This window comes from Felis catus, chromosome B4, assembly GCF_018350175.1.
Source record: "Felis catus isolate Fca126 chromosome B4, F.catus_Fca126_mat1.0, whole genome shotgun sequence".
Classification (NCBI taxonomy): domain Eukaryota; kingdom Metazoa; phylum Chordata; class Mammalia; order Carnivora; family Felidae; genus Felis; species Felis catus.
The window spans coordinates 122,048,350-122,072,500 of NC_058374.1; the positions used below are offsets into that span (position 1 = coordinate 122,048,350).

A 24,151-nucleotide genomic window follows, 5' to 3' on the forward strand; every position below is an offset into this window, starting at 1 on the left:
GGGACGTGAACCCACTAATGGCAAGATCATGACCTGAGCCGAAATCAAGTGTCTGAGGCTTATCAGACTGAGCCAGCTAGGCAACCCTAGCCAGTGATTTCTTGATTGCAACCCATGCCTTTTTCCAAACCAATGGAAATCAGTGGCTTTTTGAAGCCGTTATATCACAACAGATGCGCCTGATCTGACTATATGAGACTATGTTACCTTTTGTGGGAAGTTGGCTGAGATGCTGAGGAAGGAGTTTTGAAATGTAAGTGAAAGTTACATACACAAAGAGAAGCAGCAGTAAAAAAAAAACAAGATATCCTTTCTCTTTTGGGAAAGAAATTCAGTTTAGCTAAACAATCAAGTAAAAATTTGTGGACCTATTGTACTGTGAATATGTTAAGATGTTACCATTGGGGGAGGGTAGGTGACGAGTACAAGAGACCCCTCTGTATTATTTTTGCTACTTTCTGAGTCTATAATTATTTCAAAATGAAAAGTTTTTTAAAAGTATGGATGTCTATTGAGTGCCAGGTATTGAGGAACACACTCAGTGCAGGAATGTGATCCTGGTACTCTATAAGCTGGGTGAGAGGTAGATTGGTATATAAGTAAGCGACCAAAGACAGAGTGGAATACAAGTACAAAGGCTCTGGTTGTGTGGAAGCAGGAGAGGTCAAACTGGAAGAATGTGCAAGGTCATCTCAGAGAAGATGGAATTTAAGCTGAGCCTTGATTGGCGGGCAATGTTTTAGGGGTAATGAGGGATGGAAGGTACTCCCCAAGCCCAGGGAGAAAATCAGGACATGAGAAAATGCTGGGTGTGTTTGGCAACAGCTAATGAAAGCTGGAGCAGGAGACTTAGAAAGGGAAGTGAGGTTAGAGGAGATATTTGGGAGGTAAGACTGGAAAAGTAGATTCAGTCTTCAAATGCCAAGGTAGGGAGGTTGGACTTTACCAAAGGCATCTGAGCAAGGGAATTCTTCATCAGTTTCAGTATTTAAATAAAACCGTTTTTTACATAATATCTAGAATGGCATAAAATCTACATGATATATAGAAACTGGACAGTTGAATATTGACAAAAATATCCATCTAAGTCCAATATTTATATATGTAATTTAGTAGGTGGCATTTAGCTATGGTTAGCAGTATAGGCTCTGGAACCAAACTATGTGGTCTTGAATCCTGGTTTTACCACTTTTCTAGTTGTGCAGTCATGGCAAGTTATTGAACCTCAGTGGGATCCAATGAAAAAAATCTGCAAATGGGGATGAGAATCATACCTACTTCATAGGATTTTTAAAATATTAAATGAAATAACTCCTGATGCTTAGAACAGAGCCTCACTGGAGCTCATAAATGTAAGCTACCATGTTAGTTCAAAAATGGAAAACTTGTGAACATCAATCACTATGTGATAAACCATGATAATCAAAGGAAGCCATGATTCAAGAGGTGAAATAATAAGAAATCTCTAATCTACTTTTCTTTGCCATTAGACAGGTAGGCCTTAATAGGTCTTGAATTCATTTGAAATTTCCAAAAATTTTCCCCAAAAAACAAGGGTAGAAAGCAGCTTAAGAGTATGAGTGTTAGAGAAAATGTGCTTTTAATTTTTTATTACTTTTACTCCTTTTTGATGATATAATATTCCACATTTGCAAAGAAAAATGATTACACACATATATAAATAAAATAAATACCATGTTCCTACTACCTAGTTTAAAAATTGTGGCTGATGGGGCGCCTGGGTGGCGCAGTCGGTTGAGCGTCCGACTTCAGTCAGGTCACGATCTCCCGGTCCGTGAGTTCGAGCCCCGCGTCAGGCTCTGGGCTGATGGCTCGGAGCCTGGAGCCTGTTTCCGATTCTGTGTCTCCCTCTCTCTCTGCTCCTCCCCCGTTCATGCTCTGTCTCTGTCCCAAAAATAAATAAACGTTGAAAAAAAAATTAAAAAAAAAAATTGTGGCTGAGAGGGGCGCCTGGGTGGCTCAGTCGGTTGAGCAAACGACTTCGGCTCAGGTCACGATCTCGTGGTCCATGAGTTCGAGCCCCGCGTGGGACTCTGTGCTGACAGCTCAGAACCTGGAGCCTGTTTCAGATTCTGTCTCCCTCTCTCTGACCCTCCCCCGTTCATGCTCTGACTCTCTCTGTCCCAAAAATAAATAAACGTTAAAAAAAAATTTTTTTTAAATTGTGGCTGAGATAGCAAAAGGGCCCTTCAATATCCATTTTCCAACCTTTCAGTAATAACAGAAATTATTTACCGGGGAAAATGGTTAGCCAGCTAAAAACTACGTTTCTAGCCTTTCTTGCAGCTACACATAGCCATGTGACCAAGTTTTGGCCAATAGGATAAGAGCAAAAGAAACAGGTAAAATTTTAGGCCACGCCCTAGCAAGGAAAAGAGCACAGCTTCTCTTTTTTCCCATTTGAATTGGTTGGAACTTGTGGTTAGTCATTTTTGACTACAAGGACAAGGGGCAACATCCTGAGGGTGACAGACTAGTAAAATGGACCTCTAGAGCTTGTTTGGAGGTTCTAGCAGGGGAGCACAACTACTCGTATACCCTTGACCGAAGAATGATCCTCCTGTATTGGGGAAGGTTGTCCTCTTCTACAGAGTGCACAGCTTCAGGAGGGATGCACATGGAGCAGCGAGGGAAGAAAGGGACACCTGCCTACCCAGCCAGATAAGCCGAATCAACCCTGGTGATCAATGGGGTGACCGATGTCACAGCCAGATCACCATCACGTCCTAATAAAATGGAAGGAATCAGTGTTCCTGACGCTTTGGAGTTGCCATACCAGCCCAGAATTGCCTGACAATAGGTGAGAGAAAAATACTTAGACCATGGGGTTTTGTATCCTAATTAATATAATTACCAATACTTTGGAATCAATCTGTGTGCCCTTCTACAATCCCATTTCTGGAATTTTATATATCATTTTTTTTTCCTTTTCTTCATAGCTTTTGTCACATATGTACATATTCCTAAATGCAAAGTCATACATGTTTTTGAACTCTGTGTGAATTAAATAAATCATATTATGTGCATTTTTTCTGTAACTTGCTTTTTTTCCATCTCTCAGTATTATACTTGTGCAATTCATGTTAATAAGTGTAGCTATGGTTTATTTTCTACTGCTATATTAAACTTGCTGTATAATATTAAATTGTGTGAAAATACCTCAGTTTATCCATTCAGTATTGGTGGACATTTAGGGTATTTATAGTTGTTGATTATTGTACAAAGATGAATATTCTTATACCTATCTCCTAGGACACATGTGCAAGAATTTCTCTAGGATGTACTCCTGGGTCAGAATTGTGGTGCTAGAGTATGTGCATATTCAACTTTACCAGATAATGCCAGATTATTTTTCAAAATGGTTGTCCCCTCCTATTCCTCCTTGCTAATACTTGCACTCAAGGCCACGTGATTAAGTTCTGGGCTAGTGGGATGCATGTAGAAGTGTTGTTTTGGAATTTTAGAAAAGCACCTTATTTTGCTAGCTCGGCTGAGTGGTATCCAACTTTTTTTTTTTTTTCACTCCCTTTCTCTTTCCGTCTACTTGAAATGCAAATAGGATGGGTGGAGCTCCAGAGGCCATTCAGAACCAAGTGATGACCTTAAGGTGCAAGTCAGAGAGGATGTTAGAGGAGAAAGACAGAAGAGCCTGAGTTCCTGATGATCATGAGGCCACTGCAATTATAGATTTTTATGCGAGAAAGAAATAAACTCTTATTTTGTTTATGTCACCAGATTTTGGGGATTTTTCTTACAGGTATCTGAATATAAGCCCAGTTGATTGTTTTTCTGTTTCTTGTTGATTTTAGGAATTCTTTATATAATCTGGGTAGTAGTCAATGTGGATTTTATTTGAGGGAAATACCTTTTCCTGGTTTATGGCTTGTGTGTTTTCATTCTCCTTTGATGTTTTGATGTGCACTAGAAATTATCTGTAATATAGTTAAATTTATTGATGTGAAAAAGGATTTCTCCCTGGATTTTTCATGGCATTGATAAATTAAAAAAACAGATGTCTCCAAGTTTACTGTACATAAAACCAGCATAGTTAAAAATGGATCTCTGTCATTCTGATTCCTTTCCTGCATTTTCCAGCACTTTTTTCTTCACATGAAAGATTAGGAGGTATATATCCAATGAATGGTTTGGTCTATAGACACCTAAGGCAGGGGTCACCAAACTTTTTTCTGTGAGGGACCAGACTGTAAATATTCCAGGGTTTGCAGGCCCGTGTGGTGTCTGTCACAACCACAGAACTCGGCTTTTGAGTGAGAAAGTAGTTTAAACAATATGTGAGGCATAAACGTGGCCTTATTTGTGACACTGAAGTTTGAATTTCATATAATTTTGCATCAAAAAAATTCCTTTGATTTTTATTCAGCCATTTAAAAATGTAAATACCATACTTAGCCCGTGGGCTGTACTAAAACAGGTGGTGGGCTGTTAGTAGTTTGCTGACGCCTCTCCGAGGTGTCATAATGTGAATCCTGCGGGACAAACTGCATCTGCTGATACATGTTTCTTAACACACTGTCTTGAAAGCAGTCTCTGAGCTTGTTCTATGCCTTAGAAAATTGCATAAAGATCAGAACCAGGAAGTAAAAAAAAGGCAAGAGGGAGGCTTATCTCAGGCTGTGCAATGTTTATGGCAGGATGTCCCCTGTGTAAAGAGGTGCATTGTGAGGTAAGGGGCTGGTGAACTACCGTTGTGTGGCAAGTGTGCTCAGTCCACTGTATAGTGGGAGGACGCTGCCTGGATCCCTGTCCTGTATCGCCAGAGAAGGCTGCGTGTAAAAATGTCCAATTACTGGTACTGGATGCTCTGAAAAAAGGGCATTTGAGTTTCAACCATTCAGTCCCCTTGTTAGCAAGCCTTTTCAAGTCCTGATTTTTCCTTTCAATATCTCGGTCTTTGAACCCACAGCGAGAGTTCTATAGAGCTAAAGGGCCCCTGTTCTTTGGGTTGGAAGAAGAATTGTCTTTGTGGTGCGTTTATCAAGTAGGACCTCTTTTTGGACAGACAGACGGGGCCATGAGGCCGGTGACCCAAGATGTGCAAAATCATGTTCTCACACAACCAACCGCCCTCCCCTCCCGCCAGACTCCACACGCAGCGACGTCCTTCAGTAGTTAGCCAAAGGCCAGGGCACACCCACACCAGGAGAAAAGAGTTGTGCACAAGACCACAGGTTAGAGGAACCAGCCTCTAACTGCCCAGCTAGCGAGGAGTTTTTCCTCACGGGAGCGACCAGACATCCTTGGAGAAGAATCGAACTTTAGAGGCAGGTGCATCAGCCCCTTGGGGAAGTCAGGGCCCTTGCACGCCAACCAGAAAGTTACTGTTGGCGGGACCCTAGTGGTGACCTGGTGGCCAGCGAGAGCCGGTCCAACCCTCCCTGACACCTCGCCGGACTCTCCCCAACCCCTCCCCCAGGTCCTCTCCCCGGAGGCCCCGCCCTCACTCCACCCCCGCGGTCGCACGAGCGGCCGGGCCGCTCTGGGGGCGGGGGCCCCGGGACCTGAGGCGGCCCCGCCTGACCTCGACCTCGGTCGAGCGAGCCCGACCGGAGAGTCCCACCCGGCAGCCACAGGCCCCGGTCCGCAAGCCCCTCCCTTCACCTCTCCCCGCCCTGGCGCCGGGCACGGGCCGCGCTCCCTCGAAGCGGCAGGGCCCGCAGGCGGCCATGGCGGCGGGCGCCGGGGCCAGGCCGGCGCCGCGCTGGCTGAAGGCGCTGGCGGAGCCGCTGAGCGCGGCGCAGCTGCGGCGGCTGGAGGAGCACCGCTACAGCGCGGCGGGCGTCTCGCTGCTCGAGCCGCCGCTGCAGGTTTACTGGACCTGGCTGCTCCAGTGGATCCCGCTGTGGATGGCTCCCAACTCCATCACCCTCCTGGGCCTGGCCATCAACCTGCTCACCACGCTCGTGCTTATCTCCTACTGCCCCACGGCCACCGAGGAGGTAGGGCCCACCTCCTGCCCGGCCGCGGAGGAGGGACCCCCAACTGCTGTCCCGGGAGCCCCGACCCCCCCGCCCGAGCCCCGCCCGAGATGCCCCGCCGTCCCGCAGCTGGAGGTGCCCGGGAGAGCCAGGAGACCCCCGCGAGGCTGAGCCTCGGGGGTGGGGGGTGGGGGTGGGATACCGCCACTGCCCCGCGCTGCGTCCGCCCTGAGACTCCCCGGGCCACCTGGAGGCTATCGCGCCGCTACCCTAACCCTGCGTCCACCCCGAGCCTCCCGGGGCGGCGGAGGGGTTGTCAAGGTCACTGCTTCAACCCGGTATGCACTCAACCTCCCCCGGGCCACAGCAAGCCTGCCTGCCCGGCCTCCATCCCATCCGGCGCCGAGCTGTGGGATGGACAAGCTGTCGGTTACTTTGCACACTGGGGACTGAACGCCCCCAGTCTCCGTCCTTCCTGTCTGGCACCAGGGCTTGAGGTCGGGTTGTCCAAGCCGGATTTACCCTTTGGACACTTTTATAATCGTCTGTTTCTCACGGTTGTGCTAGTGATCCTGAAATTACTGGTAGCACTGATCAAAGATAAGTTACTTCCAAGAGGTAACTTCCACTTTGCCTCATTGACCTGCAAAACAAACTAAGGTATTATTAGCAGGCGATAATCCTTATTATCACGACCCAGGGGTCACAAAAGCCAACAGATTTTGTTGGCAATGCGTATTTGACATATATCTGAAATAAGAGTAAAAAAAAAAAAAAAGTAGATAACGTGGGCTTTGGACAAGTGTTAATCAGAAGCCCCCTTGGGCTCAGTGTGGATGGGGTAGGAGGCAAAGGGGGTTCACTCCCATTCGTAGCTTTAAGGCATAGTACATGAGATAAGTATCACATTGCACATTCTGTGACACAGCTTTCTTGTCTTTTTTTCTCCAAATAGTGAAATCCCTTTTATAATCCTATTTGAGTATAGGTTCTGTGGGGAATTAATTCAAGTTGAAATTGGATAGCAGGAATACAATGGAAATATTTTATGCCTTCCATACTATCCGTCCATTAAAAAAATATTTAATGGAGCCTACATTTTAAACATATCTTGCCAATTGATGGTTATGTTTATTACATATGAGTTCTTGGCAGATGTTTCCATTGTTATTCATTTCCATATTGTTTGCAAAAAGTAAGTTTCTTTAGTTTTTCATTTTTGCAGTCTGTTTGCAGAATTTCCCAGAGTTGGTGCACTGGATTTACAAGTGGAAGGTTTGAGTTCTCATGGGGCTCCACAGCATCATAGAGATAACTGCTGGTCAGTTTTCCCACATGTGAATTAGAAAATCATACTTGCCAAACCAATTTTATAAGGACACAATGAGAATTAAATAATACATTACCTGCAGATAAATGTAGAAAAAGGTAGTTTGCCCAACAATTAAATATATTACTCAACACATTAAAAATACCACTGTTATTAAAAATGTCCTGAAAATATATAATAAAATTTAGTTTTTATTGGGCCTAGATTTGGCTAACCGCATTTGGATGTTTCTGATACTTGCCAATTAAACTGTGAACTTGTCAATATTATTAACTTTAGAAGCATTTGTTGAGCACTTACAAAGAGCAGGACACATAAACAAGTCTAATAGATTATGTTTAGGAGGGTCAAGAGGGGCTTGATGGAAGAGGTAAAATTATGATTAATTAATTTTAGGCTTAACTGCCTTTAAAAAAATGGTGATGGTGGGGGGAAATCTCAGACACTTAAAAAAAAAAAAGTGAAAAAATCAGAATGGCCCTAAAAGGAGGCATAAGGGTTAAAATAATAAGGTGAAACTGACAAGAATTTCTGAAATGTAAGTCATTAGATCCTGTAGGTGCTTGTAAGAGGCTGAAGCAGTGAGGGGAAAAACCATTATAGGATTGACATTGTGTATTTGGTAAAATCTCAGCAATAGCAGGAAAGAAGCACAGTAGTTCAGGCTGTTTTGCTTTCAGGTCACAGAACTTGTATGACAGGCCCTGACAGGATTCAGATCTAAGTCAATCTGACTCCAAAACATATATATATATGTATATATATATGTATATATATATATATATATATACATATATACATATATGTATATATATATATATGTGTGTGTATATATGTATATATATATGTGTGTGTATATATATATATGTGTGTGTGTATATATATATATATATACACACACACATATATATATATATATTTAATATATATTATATATATATATTATACATATAGTATATTTATATAATATACATATTCAGATCTAAGTCAATCTAACCCCAAAACTTTCATTTATATATATGTAATATATATATTATATATTATATATATTATGTATTCTACATAGATATATATATAATATATAATATATATATATAATCATTTACCACCACCTTCTGGTCCAGAGTTCCTGCCTTTCTGTATGTGGTATGCAGGAAAAATTCCTTGTGTTTTATATGAGATTTATCAGGTATGTAAAGTGCTTTTACATCAATTGTGGCCTTTGTGTTTTATGTCTACCCAAGGAGGTTGGCAAGTTTTTTCCCTTCCTACAATAGCCTTACCACCATTCTAGCATTTCTTCTATCCATCCATCCTGAAGTAATAGTAGTATATACATTTTTATTAAGAGAAGATTGAGGCCCAGAGGGTTAAGTGACTTTTACCTGGCATGGAATGTGTTTTCTGATTCTTAGTCTTAAGAATTATTAGTGCTTTTTCAAACTTGACAGATTGCTTCCAGAAAGGCTCAGGGAAAATACATAAGGTTTTTGGATTTAGATACTTTGGTTTATGTACCCATATAGGATGTAATCCTACCCGAATAGGATTACATATATGTAATGCTGACTACATTATCTATATTAATAATAACACTTCGTCTAATTTTTACTACTGTTAATTTCTAGGCCATAAGTAGGGATGAAGGGAAATTAATAGAAAAAAATTAAGTGATTTATATTAAGTTCTACAGTGGTGTTCTGAACTGCATATCATGTCACTGTTTCTATTTTTTTATTTATTTTATTGCTTTGTATAGCTACTTTTTTTTTTTTTTAATGTACTCTCAAGTTAGTTAACATATAATGTAGTCCTGGCTTCAGGAATGGATTCCAGTGATTTATCACCTCCATATATAACAACCAGTGCTCATCCCAACAAGTGCCCTCCTTAATGCCCGTCACCCATTTTTCCCCCCCCTCCATACCCCCTCCCCCATAAACCCTCAGATTGTTCTTTGTATTTAAGAGTCTCTTAATGGTTTGCCTCCCTCTCTGTTTTTATCTTATTTTTCTACCCTTCCCTTATGATCATCTGTTAAATTTCTCAAATTCCACATATGAGTAAAATCATGTGATATCTGTCTTTCTCTGACTGACCTATTTCACGTAGAATAATACCTTCGAGTTCCACCCACATTGTTGAAAATGGCAAGATTTCATTCTTTTTTTCACTGTTGATAGTATTCCGTTGTATGCATATACCACATCTTCTTAATCCATTTATCAGTTGATGGACATTGGGCTCTTTCCATGATTTGGTTATTGTTGATAGTGTTGGTATAAACATTGGGGTGCATATGCCCCTACAAATCAACACTTCTGTATCCTTTGGATAAATTCCTAGTAGTGCAGTTGCTGGGTCGTAGGGTAATTGTATTTTTAATTTTTTGAGGAACCCCCACACTGTTTTCCAGAGTCTCTCACCAACAGTGAGTTTGTATTCCCACCAACAGTGCAAGAGGTTCCCCTGTTGTTTCCTGAGTTGTTAATTTTAGTCACTCTGACCAGTGTGAGGTGGGATCTCAGTGTGGTTTTGATTTGTATTTCTCTGATGATGAGCAATGTTGAGCATCTTTTCATGTGTCTGTTTGCCATCTGGATGTCTTCGTTGGAAAAATGTCTATTCATGTCTTCTGCCCATTTCTTCACTGGATTATTTGTTTTTCAGTTGTTGAGGTTGGTAAGTTCTGTATAGATTTTTGATGCTAGCCCTTTATCTGATATGTCATTTGTAAATATCTTCTCCCAGTCCGTCAGTTGCCTTTTAGTTTTGTTGATTGTTTCCTTTGTGGTGCAAAAGCTTTTTATCTTGATGAGGTCCCAATAGTTCATTTTTGCTTTTATTCCCTTGCTTTGGGAGACATGTCAAGTAAGAAGTTGCTGTGGCCAAAGAGGTTGCCGTCTGTTTTCTCATCTAGGATTTTGATGGTTTCCTGCCTCACATTTAGGTCTTTAATCCATTTTGAATTTATTTTTGTGTATGGTATAAGAAAGTGGTCCAGGTTCATTCTTCTGCATGTTGCTGTCCAGTTCTCCTAGCACCATTTGCTAAGAGACTGTTGTTTTTTTTTTTTTTTTTCCATTGGATACTCTTTCCTGCTTTGTCAAAGATTAGTTGGCTGTATATTTGTGGGCCCACTTCTGGGTTTTTAGTTCTATTCCATTGGCCTATGTGTCTGTTTTTGTGCCAATACAATAGTGTCTTGGTGATTACAGCTCTATAATACAGGCTAAAGTCTGGGATTGTGATGCCTCCAGCTTTGGTTTTCTTTTTGAACATTACTTTGGCTATTCAGGGTCTTTTGTGGTTCCATACAAACTTTAGAATTGTTTGTTCTATAGCTCTATGAAGAATGCTGGTGCTATTTTGATTGGGGTTGCAGCCACTGTGTCTGTTAAGGAACTTTCCACTCCAGCCAAATTGAACTACTTGCTACACCAAGGATTTCTCTTTGTTTTGTCCCTCTCTTTTCTCCTTCCTTTTCCTTCCTACTGTCCTGTTTCCATCTGTCAATGCCCAGTTCTAACATGACTTCCTTATGAAATTTTTCTTCCTTCTCTGGAGTCAAATCAACCACTTAATCTTCTTTCTTTCTTTCTTTCTTTCTTTCTTTCTTTCTTTCTTTCTTTCTTTTTAATTTTTTTTTTCAACGTTTATTTATTTTTGGGACAGAGAGAGACAGAGCATGAACAGGGGAGGGGCAGAGAGAGAGGGAGACACAGAATCGGAAACAGGCTCCAGGCTCCGAGCCATCAGGCCAGAGCCTGACGCGGGGCTCGAACTCACGGACTGCGAGATCGTGACCTGGCTGAAGTCGGACGCTTAACCGACTGCGCCACCCAGGCGCCCCTCTTCTAAACTCCAATAAAAACTACAATAACAACTAACATTTACTGGGTATTAACTGTGTACCAGGCATTATTTTAAGGTGCTTTAGCCTGTTTTCTCATTTAATCCTCTCAACAACTTTATGAAGTAGTACTATTATTATCCCCATTTTATAGATTATGAAACTGAAGGGAATTAACCTCTTCTATGTAGGTAGCTTTAAAAAAATTTTTTTTAACGTTTATTAATTTTTGAGAGACAAAGTGCAAGTGGGGTTGAGGTAGAGAGAGAGAGAGAGAGAGAGACAGAGAGAGAGAGAGACAGAGAGAGAGAGAGAGAGAAACTGAAGCAGACTCCAGGCTCAGAGCTGTCAGCACAGAGCCCCATGAAGGGCTCTAACCCATGAACCATGAGATCATGACCTGAGACGAAGTCAGACACTTAATCCACTGAGCCATCCAGGAGCCCCATGAGTAGGTAACTTTAAATGGAGACCAGCTTTCCAAGCTAGAAAGCTATGCTTCAACCACTGGGTTTTGTAGGTTTCCTGTGGAACTTCTCCAATTTTTTTGCTTATGTGTGTCCTTACTGAGCAGGACAACCTACCAACTTTAAAGTTCAGAGATTGCCCATTTGTACATTCTGCACTGCACAGCACCTTGTATAAAGCAGAGGCATGGTAAATATTTGCTAAATTATTGACTGCATGAATGAAATGTCATCTTGGGAGGTAATGTTTTTCTACTCTTATTCAGTTCAAGCTGGTCTTGGAATAAATACTTATCAGTTTGGCCTGGGAATTTTAAGAAGAGTAAGCAAGAATTAGGGCTACTAGAGAAAACAGAAATTGAATTGCCCCCTCCTCATCTCGATGAAGCATTTCTATCTGAATTTTACTCTGTATGGAGTCCTTGGCCCCCATTCCTTGCTACCTAATCCTAAAATAGGATCACAGACTTCTACATAAGGGACTTTAGAGCTTATTTAATGCCATTCCTACATTTATATATAAGAAAACTCAGTGATTTGAATCTAGTTCTTTAGGCTCCAGCCTAATAACATTCTTTATCACAAAACACCCATACACTTACTTTTGACTGGTATAAAGTGTGGCTCCATTCTCTTTTAAGCTTACTTGAGTAAATGTCGGAGACACATCAGTGTCTCAGTTAAGAGTAAGAATTATAGGGGTGCCTGGGTGGCTCAGTGACTCTTGATTTCAGCTCAGGACACGATCTCACGGTTCATGGGTTCAAGAACCATATCTGGCTCTGCACTGGTTGTGTGGAGTCTGCTCAGAACTCTCTCTCTCTCCCTCTTTACCTGCCCCTCCCCCATGTGGAGACGCTCTTTAAATAAATAAATAAGTAAACAAACAAACATTAAACAAACTTAAAAAAAAAGAGTAGGAATTATAGCAGATAGGTACCTATTGGTCAGGGAATTAATACATTTATTTTATTTGTGATGATAAAAAGTTGAACCAAAAAGGAAGTTTTTCTGAAGAATCAGAAAGACTTTAAGAAATGGTTTATTCCCTCTATAAATAATTCAGATTATAGTTGCCTTTGCTCTGTAAAGGGTTATTTGTTGGGGAATATTAAGAAAAGGAAAATAATCTTTAGATTCCTATTCAGACTTTTTTTTTTAAAGGTTTTTTTTTACGTTTATTTATTTTTGATAGAGAGACCGAGCACAAGCAGGGGAAGGGCAGAGAGAGAAAGAGACACAGAATCCAAAGCAGGCTCCAGGCTCCGAGCTGTCAGCACAGAACCTGACGTGGGGCCCGAACCCACAAACCGCGATATGATGACCTAAGCCGAAGTCAGACTCTTAACTGACTGAGCCACCCAGGCTCCCCTAGACATTTTTTTAATTGGGTTTGGTTTCTTTGAAATCTAGTGTTTTCTTTTTTCTTACTTATCTCCCTCTTTTTTTTTTTTTTTTCTTAATTTTAACCAGCTCAATAAAATCAAGCATCATTTATTAAGGCAGGACTCTTGTAAGGGAGTGGCCTCCCTTACTAAAACAAAATATAAACTCCAATTCCTTTCAGGATTTGAAAATTCTAGAATCTGGACAGGGACTAAAGTGAGGCAAGCAAGTACTCAGGCCTCAGGATTTAAGGAAGCACATGTATGATCCTGGCCCTGGGGGTAAATGCAAGCCTCTGCTTCTGAAGCCTGGATGCCTCACTTTCCTCAGGGTAGAAGGAGCTTCTAATTGCCTTGGGGTTTATCCCTCTGATTCCTAAGGCTTGCCTTAACTTGATTCCCAAGGTATATAAGCTGTTCCTGTTTTAGACTTTTGACCTGGGCAGAAAGGCTCTGACCACTTGGGTTTTGCAAAGTTAAAGAACAGAGCAGATGTTAAAGCACCCAGTACAGTGGATGTTGATAGATCTGACCCCAGGGAGTCTCTTCATATCCCTCCTCCTTCTTGTTCCCCTGAGCACAGTGAGAGGCTGGCATTTTCAACAAGAACTCTAGTAAGTACTGAAGAAGGCTTAAAAAAAATAGGGAAAAGAAAAAGGACTATTCCCCAAAATATGAAAAGAAAGAAATCTACATTTCAAAGTACAAATTTCTGATGTCATGAAAGAACCCTTTGGTCCCAAAGTGTTGGTTGAACTGCATTTGTATAAGCTGCTGGCTTTCCTTCCCCCATTTTATTACCTGCTTCATTCCCTGAAAATAGGTATACTCTTCTCAAATGCTGGCCCCTAATCAGAGCTGAGGCCTGAAGGTCTGGGTTGAAACCAGAAAGCCCCCAAGGCCCTTTCTGATTGGCACTGAGAATGATCTTACCCTTGCTGACCACCAACTGCTTCTGGAGCCTTGGAAGCCTCCCTTGGGAGCCCTCCCTCTGTAAACAAGGAAGTGCTCCACCAGCCAGAGGCACACAGTAAACAGTCTCTTAATCCTCCTTAATCACTGTTAGAACAGTGTCAGACTAGTAGTCTGTTAGAAATTCCATGAATTTTCTTTTAAAAATCCACTTTTTAACACCACACTAGCATTACATTTTTCCACATGTGCATGATCTGCCTTCTAATTTTCTTTCTTCCTACCTCTTATAAACGCACTTTTCGTTTTTATGGAGAGAGAGGTCAGTTGCTCTTTTGATAATTGAAATCTCCCTGTTAGCATCTGATCCAGTTGTTACTGATTATATAATACCTTTTGCATATGTGTCATCTCACACCCAAGGCCATTTAAAGCAAAGAGGTAATTTTTTCAAGTATAAAAATTTATATAAATAAGCATTATATAGTTCCAGTATTTCCTAGATTTTAATTTGGGAAGATTTTTACTTTTGTGTATTACCTATATATACTATTTTTTATTTACTATTTTTCTTTCCATCAGCTTTAAATCACTTTTTAAAGACATGGACTCGTTCTAAGCCTTAATATCTATAAAGTCATAGATTTGACAGCTATGCTAGCTATTTTTCAAATATGTTAAAATATTTCCAAAATATATTAATATAAAGTCATAAATATCAGAATGAAAAGTTGACCCATGAATCATCTAAAAGTGTCTTATGTAGTATCAGTAATAACAATAACAGTAATTAAAATTTGCTGAGCTCCTTCCATATGCTGGGCCCTTAACACTTTCCGTATAATTCTTTCTTTTTTTTTTTTTTTTTAATTTTTTTTTTTAACGTTTATTTATTTTTGAGACAGAGAGAGACAGAGCATGAACGGGGGAGGGTCAGAGAGAGAGGGAGACACAGAATCTGAAACAGGCTCCAGGCTCTGAGCGGTCAGCACAGAGCCCAACGCGGGGCTCGAACTCACGGACCGCGAGATCATGACCTGAACCGAAGTCGGCCGCTTAACCGACTGAGTCACCCAGGGGCCCCTGTAATTCTTCCTTTGATCCTCACAGTGAGACAGGAGCAGTGATTATTTTCATTTTTCATAAAGGGAGACTGAGGCACTGAGAGGTTAAGTAACTCATCCAATTCATTCAGCCAGTGATGAAAGCAAGGATCTGGGTACAGGTAGAGTCTGGGACTCCACACTTCTAACAGGTGTGCAAGAACAGCCCGGGGCATGAATTCTTCCCTTTGGAAACTGTTTTACCTGATAAGGAACAATTAGATCATCTAGTTATTTTAGCTCCTTGGTATGGACAACAGATTTTAAAAACAGACAACATGTCTCATATCCTTGAGAGGATTATATTCTAATATGAAAGATGGGACCTTGGAGACTATCTAGTCTAGCATTTTCATTTACAAAAGACCTAAGGATGTGTTCCAGAAAATCAAGTATTTTAAGGTCCAAGCTTGTAAGTGAAGTTTGTCCAGTGAGCAGAGATGTGCTCACCAATCACTTTCTAATAAGTCTTTTCTTCCTTTTCCTGATTCGTGTGTGCTTATTCAGATGCATGTATCAAAAGAGGATAAATTGGCTTATATGTGAGTGTTCCCTCTGACCCAGAGTTATTTTTAACGAGAACAGTTGCCATATGATCTGGTTCAGAACCCTGGTTTCTCTAATTATAAAATGAATAATAGCATCCTATAATTTAAGTAACCGAAAAAGTAAAATTTCCCACTTACTTTTATACAGCTATTTTTTAGTGGTGTTACTGAAAAGCAATTTAAATTTATTAGTGCTTTAATTAAATGACTAAGGGTTATGATTGATTCTTAGTAATTATTTTTGTTTTCTAGAATAAACTTACATAATAATTTTTAATGCAATAATGCAAGATTCATCATTAATGAAGTTATTACTTAAATTGTGATATAGCCACATCATTGAATACCATGTTGTCATTTACAAGAGTAATGTAGGTCTTCATGGTTTACCTGAAAAGATTCCTATGACATACTGTTAAATTCTGATCCTAAAAGATACAGTAGATATTATGAAAATTACAGAATTTAAAACTTTACACATTAGGAGTTTAATATTACCTGAAGAAGTTCTACTTTGGGGAATGGGTTCCTTCTGTAGTAGTTTTTTGATAAATTGCTTATGACTTTATAATGCATAATCTAAGCCTGACTTTTCCATGCTTATGTTTAAAATTTTTGAAAATAAGTTCACATGAAAACCTGAAATGAATTGGGGTGGCTCTTGTAGATCCTCCTTACAGAAGACCCAGAGTCTTCTGTAATTACACCTGTTTTGAGGACTCCTGGAAGGAAGGGTCATCCTGTTCCTGGCCAGTGCATCTCTAACCTGGAGCTGGTTTTGCAGAGATAACAGTTTAGAAAAGAAGATGACAGTTTGCAGCCTATTTAATAGCTTCCAGCTTGGGGTAGAGGTGATGACAGCAGGGAAGAGAGAAGGTAGGTTAGGTCCCTGTGGCCTTGGGAAGACTGGAAAGGAGTGAACCAGGTACTGGGGACCAGTGTGCCTTTCTGGGCTTAAAAGGAAGGAAGTGTCACATGGCTCACAGCCATTTCCTAGGGCTCACTGCACTTGAAATTGGATTGTGTGAGCAAGAAAGTGCTTCTTAGCAGGTTTAAAGAAATAGGTAGTCAGTGAAGTAAGAATTCATGTCTGTGCAGCCTGCAGCCTGATGGATCCCATAGCCTGGGGAGGTCGGAAGACCTGATTCCTGGACCATCTGGCCATTCATCTGGATGGGACTTCGTCATCCCTTCCTAAGTTTTACTCTCCATCTTTAATAAAGAGAACATGGTAACTGCCCTGTCTCTGTGGATTGCTGTATCAAATAAAATAATGCTGAAAAATGCCCTTTGTTGTACTGTTTTAGATAATGTTATTACCTTTCCAATCTGATCTCTTGGTCCCAAAACAGGGATCTGGTCACTGACTCATGAGTAAACCTTTCATTTTCCAGGCCTCAACCTTCGTTTCTGCAGAGAGTCCCTCCCTCTTTTTCTTGTCTAAATTCCCCTGCACTCTTACCTGTTTAAGCTCTAAACCTTTAATTCTTCTAGTATCCTAATGAAGTAGTCTTAAACTAGTGAACCAGTCTTCTTTTATTTTTTCCAAATGAGGGGCAGAATCCACCCCCAACTGTCATGTCCAGGAGTGAGCAAATTTATTTCAGTATGGATTTCCGTTAACACCTTGACCTTTCAATTTGCCTGTGGCCAGTCTCCCAGACCAGAGGTCAGAATTAAGCTTTTAATGCTTAATTGGACCTTGGCTCCAGTTGTTTCAGTATAAGAAGGTTCTGGGCATAGAAGGGAGAAATGGAATACGTCTCAGGTAGATGATGCACTTTGAGAAGTCTGTCATTTAGGGGGAAAGTATTTGGTGGAAAATAGATGATAAAAAAGTGACTTTTTATGTCATTCCAGAAATTTTAATAATTTCAAGTTTCCAATTTTACGTAGATTTGAAATGTCACTCCTCTCTCCTTTGGTTTTCAAAATGAAAACAATATAATTTTTCATAGCAGGAAAAAAATGGGTAAGAATTTGCTTATTTGAAAAGTCACTGGGATTGTTCTCTGCAAAACACTTTGGGATTTTTCAAAAAGATTCGAGGTGGTTTGTTTTGTTATGTGTTTTCCACTCTTGTACTGTCAAGATGATTTAGCAATTCTCTGTTTTTTTGCCCTCTCTTAATTATTTCACAGTTTGCAGATAAGCTTTTAAAAACATGCTAATCAGAACTGAATGTGACATTTAATTTTTTAATTTTTTATTGTTTTTTAATTTTAATTCCAGTATGGCTAACATACAGTATTATATTAGTTTCAGTGTTATGTATAGTTTCTATACATTACTCAGTGCTCATCACGACCAGTGCACTCCTTCATCCCCTTCACCTACCTCACCCGTCCCCTCATCCACCTCCCCTCTGGTAACGCTCTTTGTTCTCCATCATTAAGAGTCTGTTTTTTGGGTTGTCTTTTTGTTTTCCCTTTGTTTATTTTGTTTCTTAAATTCAACATATGAATGAAGTCACAGTATTTGTCTTTTTCCAACTGACTTATTTCACTTAGCATAATTCTCTCTAGCTCCATCTGTGTGGCCAGTAGCAAGATTTCATTCTTTTTTATGGCTGAATAATTTATATATATATATACACACACACATATAATGTATGTATGTATGTATACATAGTTATTTATGTGTATATATATGTACACACATATACACATATACGTATATCCACATACCATATCTTTTTTATCCATTCATCAGTTAGTGGGCACTGGGCTTGGGCTTCTTCCATAATTTGGCTATTGTAAATAATACTGAGTAAACATCGGGGCACATATATCCTTTCAAATTAGTGTTTTTGTATTCTTTGAGTAAATACCCTTACTGGGTCATAGGGTAGTTCTATTTTTAATTTTTTTGAGGAACCTCCAGACTTTTCCACAGTGGCTGCACTAGTTTGCATTCCCACCAACAGTGCATCCTCACAGACACTTACTGTTTCTTTGTGACATTTTAATATGCATATTCACAGCTCAGGTTACTTCTATTCTTAAATTTTTTCTAATTTATACTGCTTTTTTTTTTAACTAGAAGAGACTTGATAAGTCCTTTTAAGCAATTAGTAGTGTAATCGTTAATACTGGGCATCTAATATTAGCAAATAATGAAACTTCTATTAAAGTTAAGTTCAAAGTAAACTTCTATTTACTTAAAAAGATTGAAGAATAAAGTAGCAGGTTGATTGGATATTTGTAGAATTACCACATAAACCATACATAGATTGGTATATTAAAACTTATATTTGCCACTAAAAGTGTACAAAACAATTTAATGAGAATAGCTAACCTTTACTGAGCACCTACTTACTGTGTGCCAGGCTCTGTTAAAGAGCTATCTAAGAATTTTTTATCTGATACAACTGTAAGGATTATTCACACCTTACATGTGAGTACCCACAGTTTAGAGAGGTTAAGTGATTTGCCCAAGGTCATCTGGCTATTAAGTGACAGAGTCAAGGGCTCAAACACAGATCCAACTTCAAAGCCTTACTTCTTAATAATTTTGCTATACTTCCTCCCCTAAGACATAGAAATCTGGCTTGACCATTGCTATCATCACACAGGTCCCTGAGGAAGAAGAGTATATTTATAAAGTGTGAAAGAAAAGAATGGTCATTTTAAAATCTCTTTTTCTCTGTCTTCTTCAAATTGAATCATTTCTATTCATCTGTATTCAACTTTACAGACTCTTTCCTCTCTCTCACTATTATCTATGCTTCTATATATGATGTTTCTGTTTTCCTCAGGCTTCTGATTATCATGTGCCTTGGTGGGTTTTTAAAAAGTATTTATTCTGTTGTGTTTGTTGAGCTTGTTGGATACGTGAGTGTATAAATTTCAAATTTGGAAACTTCTCCAGCCATTATTTCTTAACATTTTTTATGCCCAACCCTCTCTTACCTCCTCTGAGACTCCAATAAAAATATGTTAGAGTGCTTCTGTTGTCCCACTGGTCACTGGTACCCAGATCAATTATTTGTAGTCTTTTTTCTTTCTGTGCATCATTTTTGATAGTTTCCATCAGTATTCTGCAAGTTCACTGATCTTTTCTTTTGTGTTGTCCAATCTCATCCAGTACATTTTACATTTCAAATACCTTTTTTTCATATCTAGAGGTTTCACTTGAGTCTTTTATATTTTCCTTCACCTTCTTGAACATGCAAAACGTATTTATAATAACCTTTCATGTCCTCATCCAATTACATCTAATTCCATTTTCTGTGTCATTCCTAGGTCTGATTGTATTGATTGATTTTACTATTAGTTGTAGTTCATATTCTCCTGCTTTTTGTATGACTGGTAATTTTTATTTGTTTGTTTGCATGACTGGTAATTTTTTATTGGATGCCAAACATTGTGAATTTTACATGTTTGAGTACTAGATTTTTTTTTTTATATCCCTTTGAGATATTGCACTTTGTGTTGGCTGTGGTTGAGTTACATAGGATCAGTTGGCTTCTTTTGAGGCTGGACTTTATGTCTGTTAGGACTCTTCCAAGAGGCCTTTAGTCTTGGGCCAATTTCTCCCCAGTGCTAAGGCAATACACTTCTGAAAACTCTACCTAATGTATTACAAAGTCTTTGTGTTGTGCCTTGAGGGAGCATGAAAAATTTCCAGCTTTGTGTGGCCTTCAAGAATTATATGGCCTTGGGGTGCCTGGTTGGCTCAGTTGGTTGAGCATCTGACTTTGACTCAAGTCATGATCTCACTCACAGTTTGTGAGTTCGAGCCCCGCGTCAGGCTCTGTGCTGACAGCTCAGAGCCTGGAGCCTTCTTCACGTTCTGTGCCTCCCTTTCTCTCTGCCCCTTCCCCACTCATGCTTTCTGTCTCTCTCTCAAAAATAAATAAACATTAAAAAAATTTTTTTAATTAAAAAATGAAAAGAATTATGTGACCTTATACTGTCCAATGGTTCCTTCCTTGGCCTTGGTTAGTAGTTTTATCTCATTTAGGCACAGGTCACTTCTCAGCCAAAGACTCAAAGATACCCTTCTGTAGATCATGTGTCCCTCTTTTCTCTGATGCCAAGCTCTACAGATTCTAGCTGCTTTGACCTTCCAGAATTCTGCTACATTTCTCCTCAGCATAACAAGATCACTGGGCTCTGTTCAGGTTCCCATTCCTGTACTGTGGTCTGAAAACTGCCTGTAGGTACTAAACTAGAGCACTGTTGGGCCCACCTCATTTGTTTCCCTCTGGCAGGGATCACAGTACTGCACTGCCTGCCATGTCTGAAAATTTGTTGCATTTGTTTTATTGCTTTTCTAGTTGTATAAGGTGGGGACATAGATCCAGTCCCCTGACACTCCATCATGAATGGAAGCACAGGTCTGTGATTTGTCTTTAAGATCTTTTTTCCTAGCAAAAACTTACTGAATAATTTCAAATCAAAAACCATATATAAATCATATATTGAAAGGGCTGTGAATTAGGAACCAAAATCAAGGTCCTCATCCTTTCTCATTTAACCTTGTGTTTCTCACTCTTTGGACTTCTGTGTCCCTCTACCCAGATGACCTAGAACAATTCATCTGATTTCTCAGTTTGGTTCTCACCTGTCAAAGGAGGCTTATGAATGGTTTTTATAACACCCTGAGGTGATATAAGGTGAGAACACAAGAAAATGTATCAATTGGCTTAGGTTGAACTATTTTCAAACAGAAGCTAGCTTGTTGTCACGTACCAGTATTTATTATTCACGTTTATCTTTAGGCACCATATTGGACATACCTTTTATGTGCACTGGGACTCTTTATCTACCAGTCACTGGATGCTATTGATGGGAAACAAGCCAGAAGAACAAATTCTTGTTCTCCCTTAGGGGAACTTTTCGACCACGGTTGTGACTCTCTTTCCACAGGTAAATTAGCGTTATTAGTGAAGGTTTTTCCCAATTTTGTTGTTGTTGTTGTTAATAATGGCTTAAAAACTAACATGAACTGAGCTGTTTGGTCAACTTTTTGGATAGGCATACATTTGGGGGCAAATTTTCACAGTGTATTTTGAAAGTATGTTCAAAAATTAATTTTGTTTGGTGTACCTTATTGTGATGCCAAGGTTACATACCCTAAAACTCTGTATTTCTGAACTCTGTATCTCTGAATGAATAATGGCAATTATTTCATTAATTATTTTTAATTCTTAATGGTTCTTAAACCTTGTTTCTTTCAGTATTTATGGCAGTTGGAGCTTCGGTTGCTGTGCGCTTAGGAACTCATCCTGACTGGTTGTTTTTCTGCTCTTTTATTGGGATGTTCATGTTTTATTGTGCTCACTGGCAGACTTATGTTTCAGGCGTATTGAGGTTTGGAAAGTAAGTATGTTTTTTAAGTTGTACATTTTTAAATATAATTCAATTTATTTTCACAATCTGTTATATTTTATTTATCCATAAGGAGAACAATGCTTCAATCAGGAATTTAAATTATCTTTTAATTTATTAGAGCATCCATAAATGCTACAGCTTAATTTAAGTCTTTCAGGGATTCTGCATGTTATAAATAGTTATATATTTGATAGTAATTTTATTTCTTTCTCCCTTTTAGTAGCTTACTAACTCAAGCTTACATTATACAGGAGAAAGAGAAAAATAAGGGACCTGAGTAAAAAGTACTTAAGTAAACAGCATTTGACATACATAATAAAATAATGAAATATGGAATCTAAGGGTCCTTTTTGGTCAAATCTTCATGTGCCCAAAAAGGGGCACCCCTTACATCAGTCACCAACAAGATAACTGTGAGACTGTTCAGTTGTGGTAGACAATTGATGAGATAATGTAAAAGCACCTTGAAAATGTTAGAGATAAACATCAGATGATAAATATGCCTCTGATGCCTTTCTTAGACACCAGGAAATAGCGCCAAAAACAAGAATTCGATTCTGTTTTCCTCTTTCCCATCAGCTCCCTCTCTGCCTGATCCTTCAAGAACTATCTGCCATTGGCTCATTCTCAGCTCTGCCTTTCCGCATCTACTGATTCTTTGTAACCCCACTTTATTGCTGCATAGGAGAAACAGCCATGGAAAACAAAAACAAAAAACCTCTGATGATACTAAAAATATCATCAGGAGAAGCCCAAATCTATGAATCATGTAACAGAGGGAAGGCCTTAGGCAACTCATCACATTGATTCTAAATTATGGAATAATTGTAGTACCACCTAGGGTACTTGCATGTTTCAGGCACTGTTCTAAGTGCTTTACATGCATTAGCTCATTTGTTCCTCACAGTACCCTGTAAGGGTATTACCTCCACTGTACAAATGAGGCAGAGAGATTCTGTAACTTACACTGCTGTTAAGTATAGAGTCAGGATTAAAACTCAAGTCTATTTGACTCCAAACCCCACACTCTTAGCGACTGTTGTTCAGTTCCCTGGGACCAGCAATGTATTAGATTCTGTGGAAGGATACAAAATGCATTTTTTAAAAACTTCCTGTTTTAGGAGCTATATAGTATAGTGTATCAAAGGGATGATATAATACTTCTGTGACACTGCTAATACAGTCCATTGCCAAGTGTAAAATGACTTGCACTAGGTTTCCATAAGCACTGAAGAAATCCTACGTAAGGAAAAGGTAATTGTAGGTTGAATTAGTTTAAGAACACTTTTATGGAAAATCTGACTCTTTTGCTGATTCCCTATCTACTGATCAAGATCCCAAGGATCAAAAATCCTGGTTAAAAATTCAAGGCAACTATGGAAAACTAATCTGTATCTATTTATAAATTAAGATATGCTAAAATAGAAAAGTAACTTTGCAAAATCTAATGCATTTTAATTTGCCGAACTTGCTATGGTAAACTAGAGTAATATAATAATTCAGTGTTCTGGTTAATTATTGTTGTTACTATTAATGACTAACTTACCTTTTTGGCTTCCAACTTCACTAAAAATCTTTCTGAAATGAATTAGTTCATCTTGGCCTAGATGTAAATTTTACATTCATTTGCTATTGATTGAGAGAGTCTATTGTGTGCCCAGAACTAGACATACAAAGATGAGTTACTTGTGGATGGACTATGCCAGACAGATGGGAGTAAATCTAGGCAGAAGCATGAGGAAAGAAAGTACTCAGAACATTAGGGAAATGGCTATTTCCTCCACCACGTAGAGGAAAGGAAATCCTGCAATGCTGGGGCAAGGCTGGAGGGGTGGGGACAGCCATTTAAAATACTAACACTGGAGAGATGCCTCAGCAGGTTAACCATCCAATTCTTGGTTTTGGCTTAGGTCACGATCTCTTGGTTTTGGCTTAGGTCACAAGCCCTGCATCTCTAACATAACAGTATAAAGCCTGCTTAGGATTCTCTCTCCCTCTTTCTTCCCTTTCCCCGTTCATGCTGTCACTGTCTCTCTCAAAATAAACAGGGGTGACTGGGTAGCTCAGTCAGTTAAGTGTCTGGACTTCAGCTCAGGTCATGATCTTGCAGTCTGTGAGTTCAAGCCCCATGTTAGGCTCTGTGCTGACAGCTCAGAGCCTGGAGCCTGTTTCTGATTCTGTGTCTCCCTCTCTCCCTTCTCCTCCCCTGCTTACTCTGTGTGTGTCTCTCTCTTTCAAAAATAAATGTAAAACATATA

General features: G+C 39.5%; 1 protein-coding gene across 3 annotated transcripts in view; it reads left to right on the top strand.

Moving 5' to 3' along the window:
- The first annotated feature begins 5,581 nt into the window (after positions 1 to 5,581).
- The window catches only part of CHPT1 (choline phosphotransferase 1), a 35,835-nt gene continuing 17,265 nt past the window's right edge, over positions 5,582 to 24,151 (top strand). For 2 of the 3 annotated variants that reach the window (XM_019835408.3, XR_006601012.1), the window contains exons 1-3: positions 5,585 to 5,978; positions 21,281 to 21,428; positions 21,740 to 21,881. In XM_019835408.3, coding sequence (XP_019690967.1) covers positions 5,706 to 5,978; positions 21,281 to 21,428; positions 21,740 to 21,881 — 563 coding nt within the window. In that variant the 5' untranslated portion in view covers positions 5,585 to 5,705. Of the gene's footprint in view, positions 5,979 to 21,280; positions 21,429 to 21,739; positions 21,882 to 24,151 lie in introns of all 3 variants that reach the window. The other variant, XM_045062237.1, reaches the window with a different exon arrangement.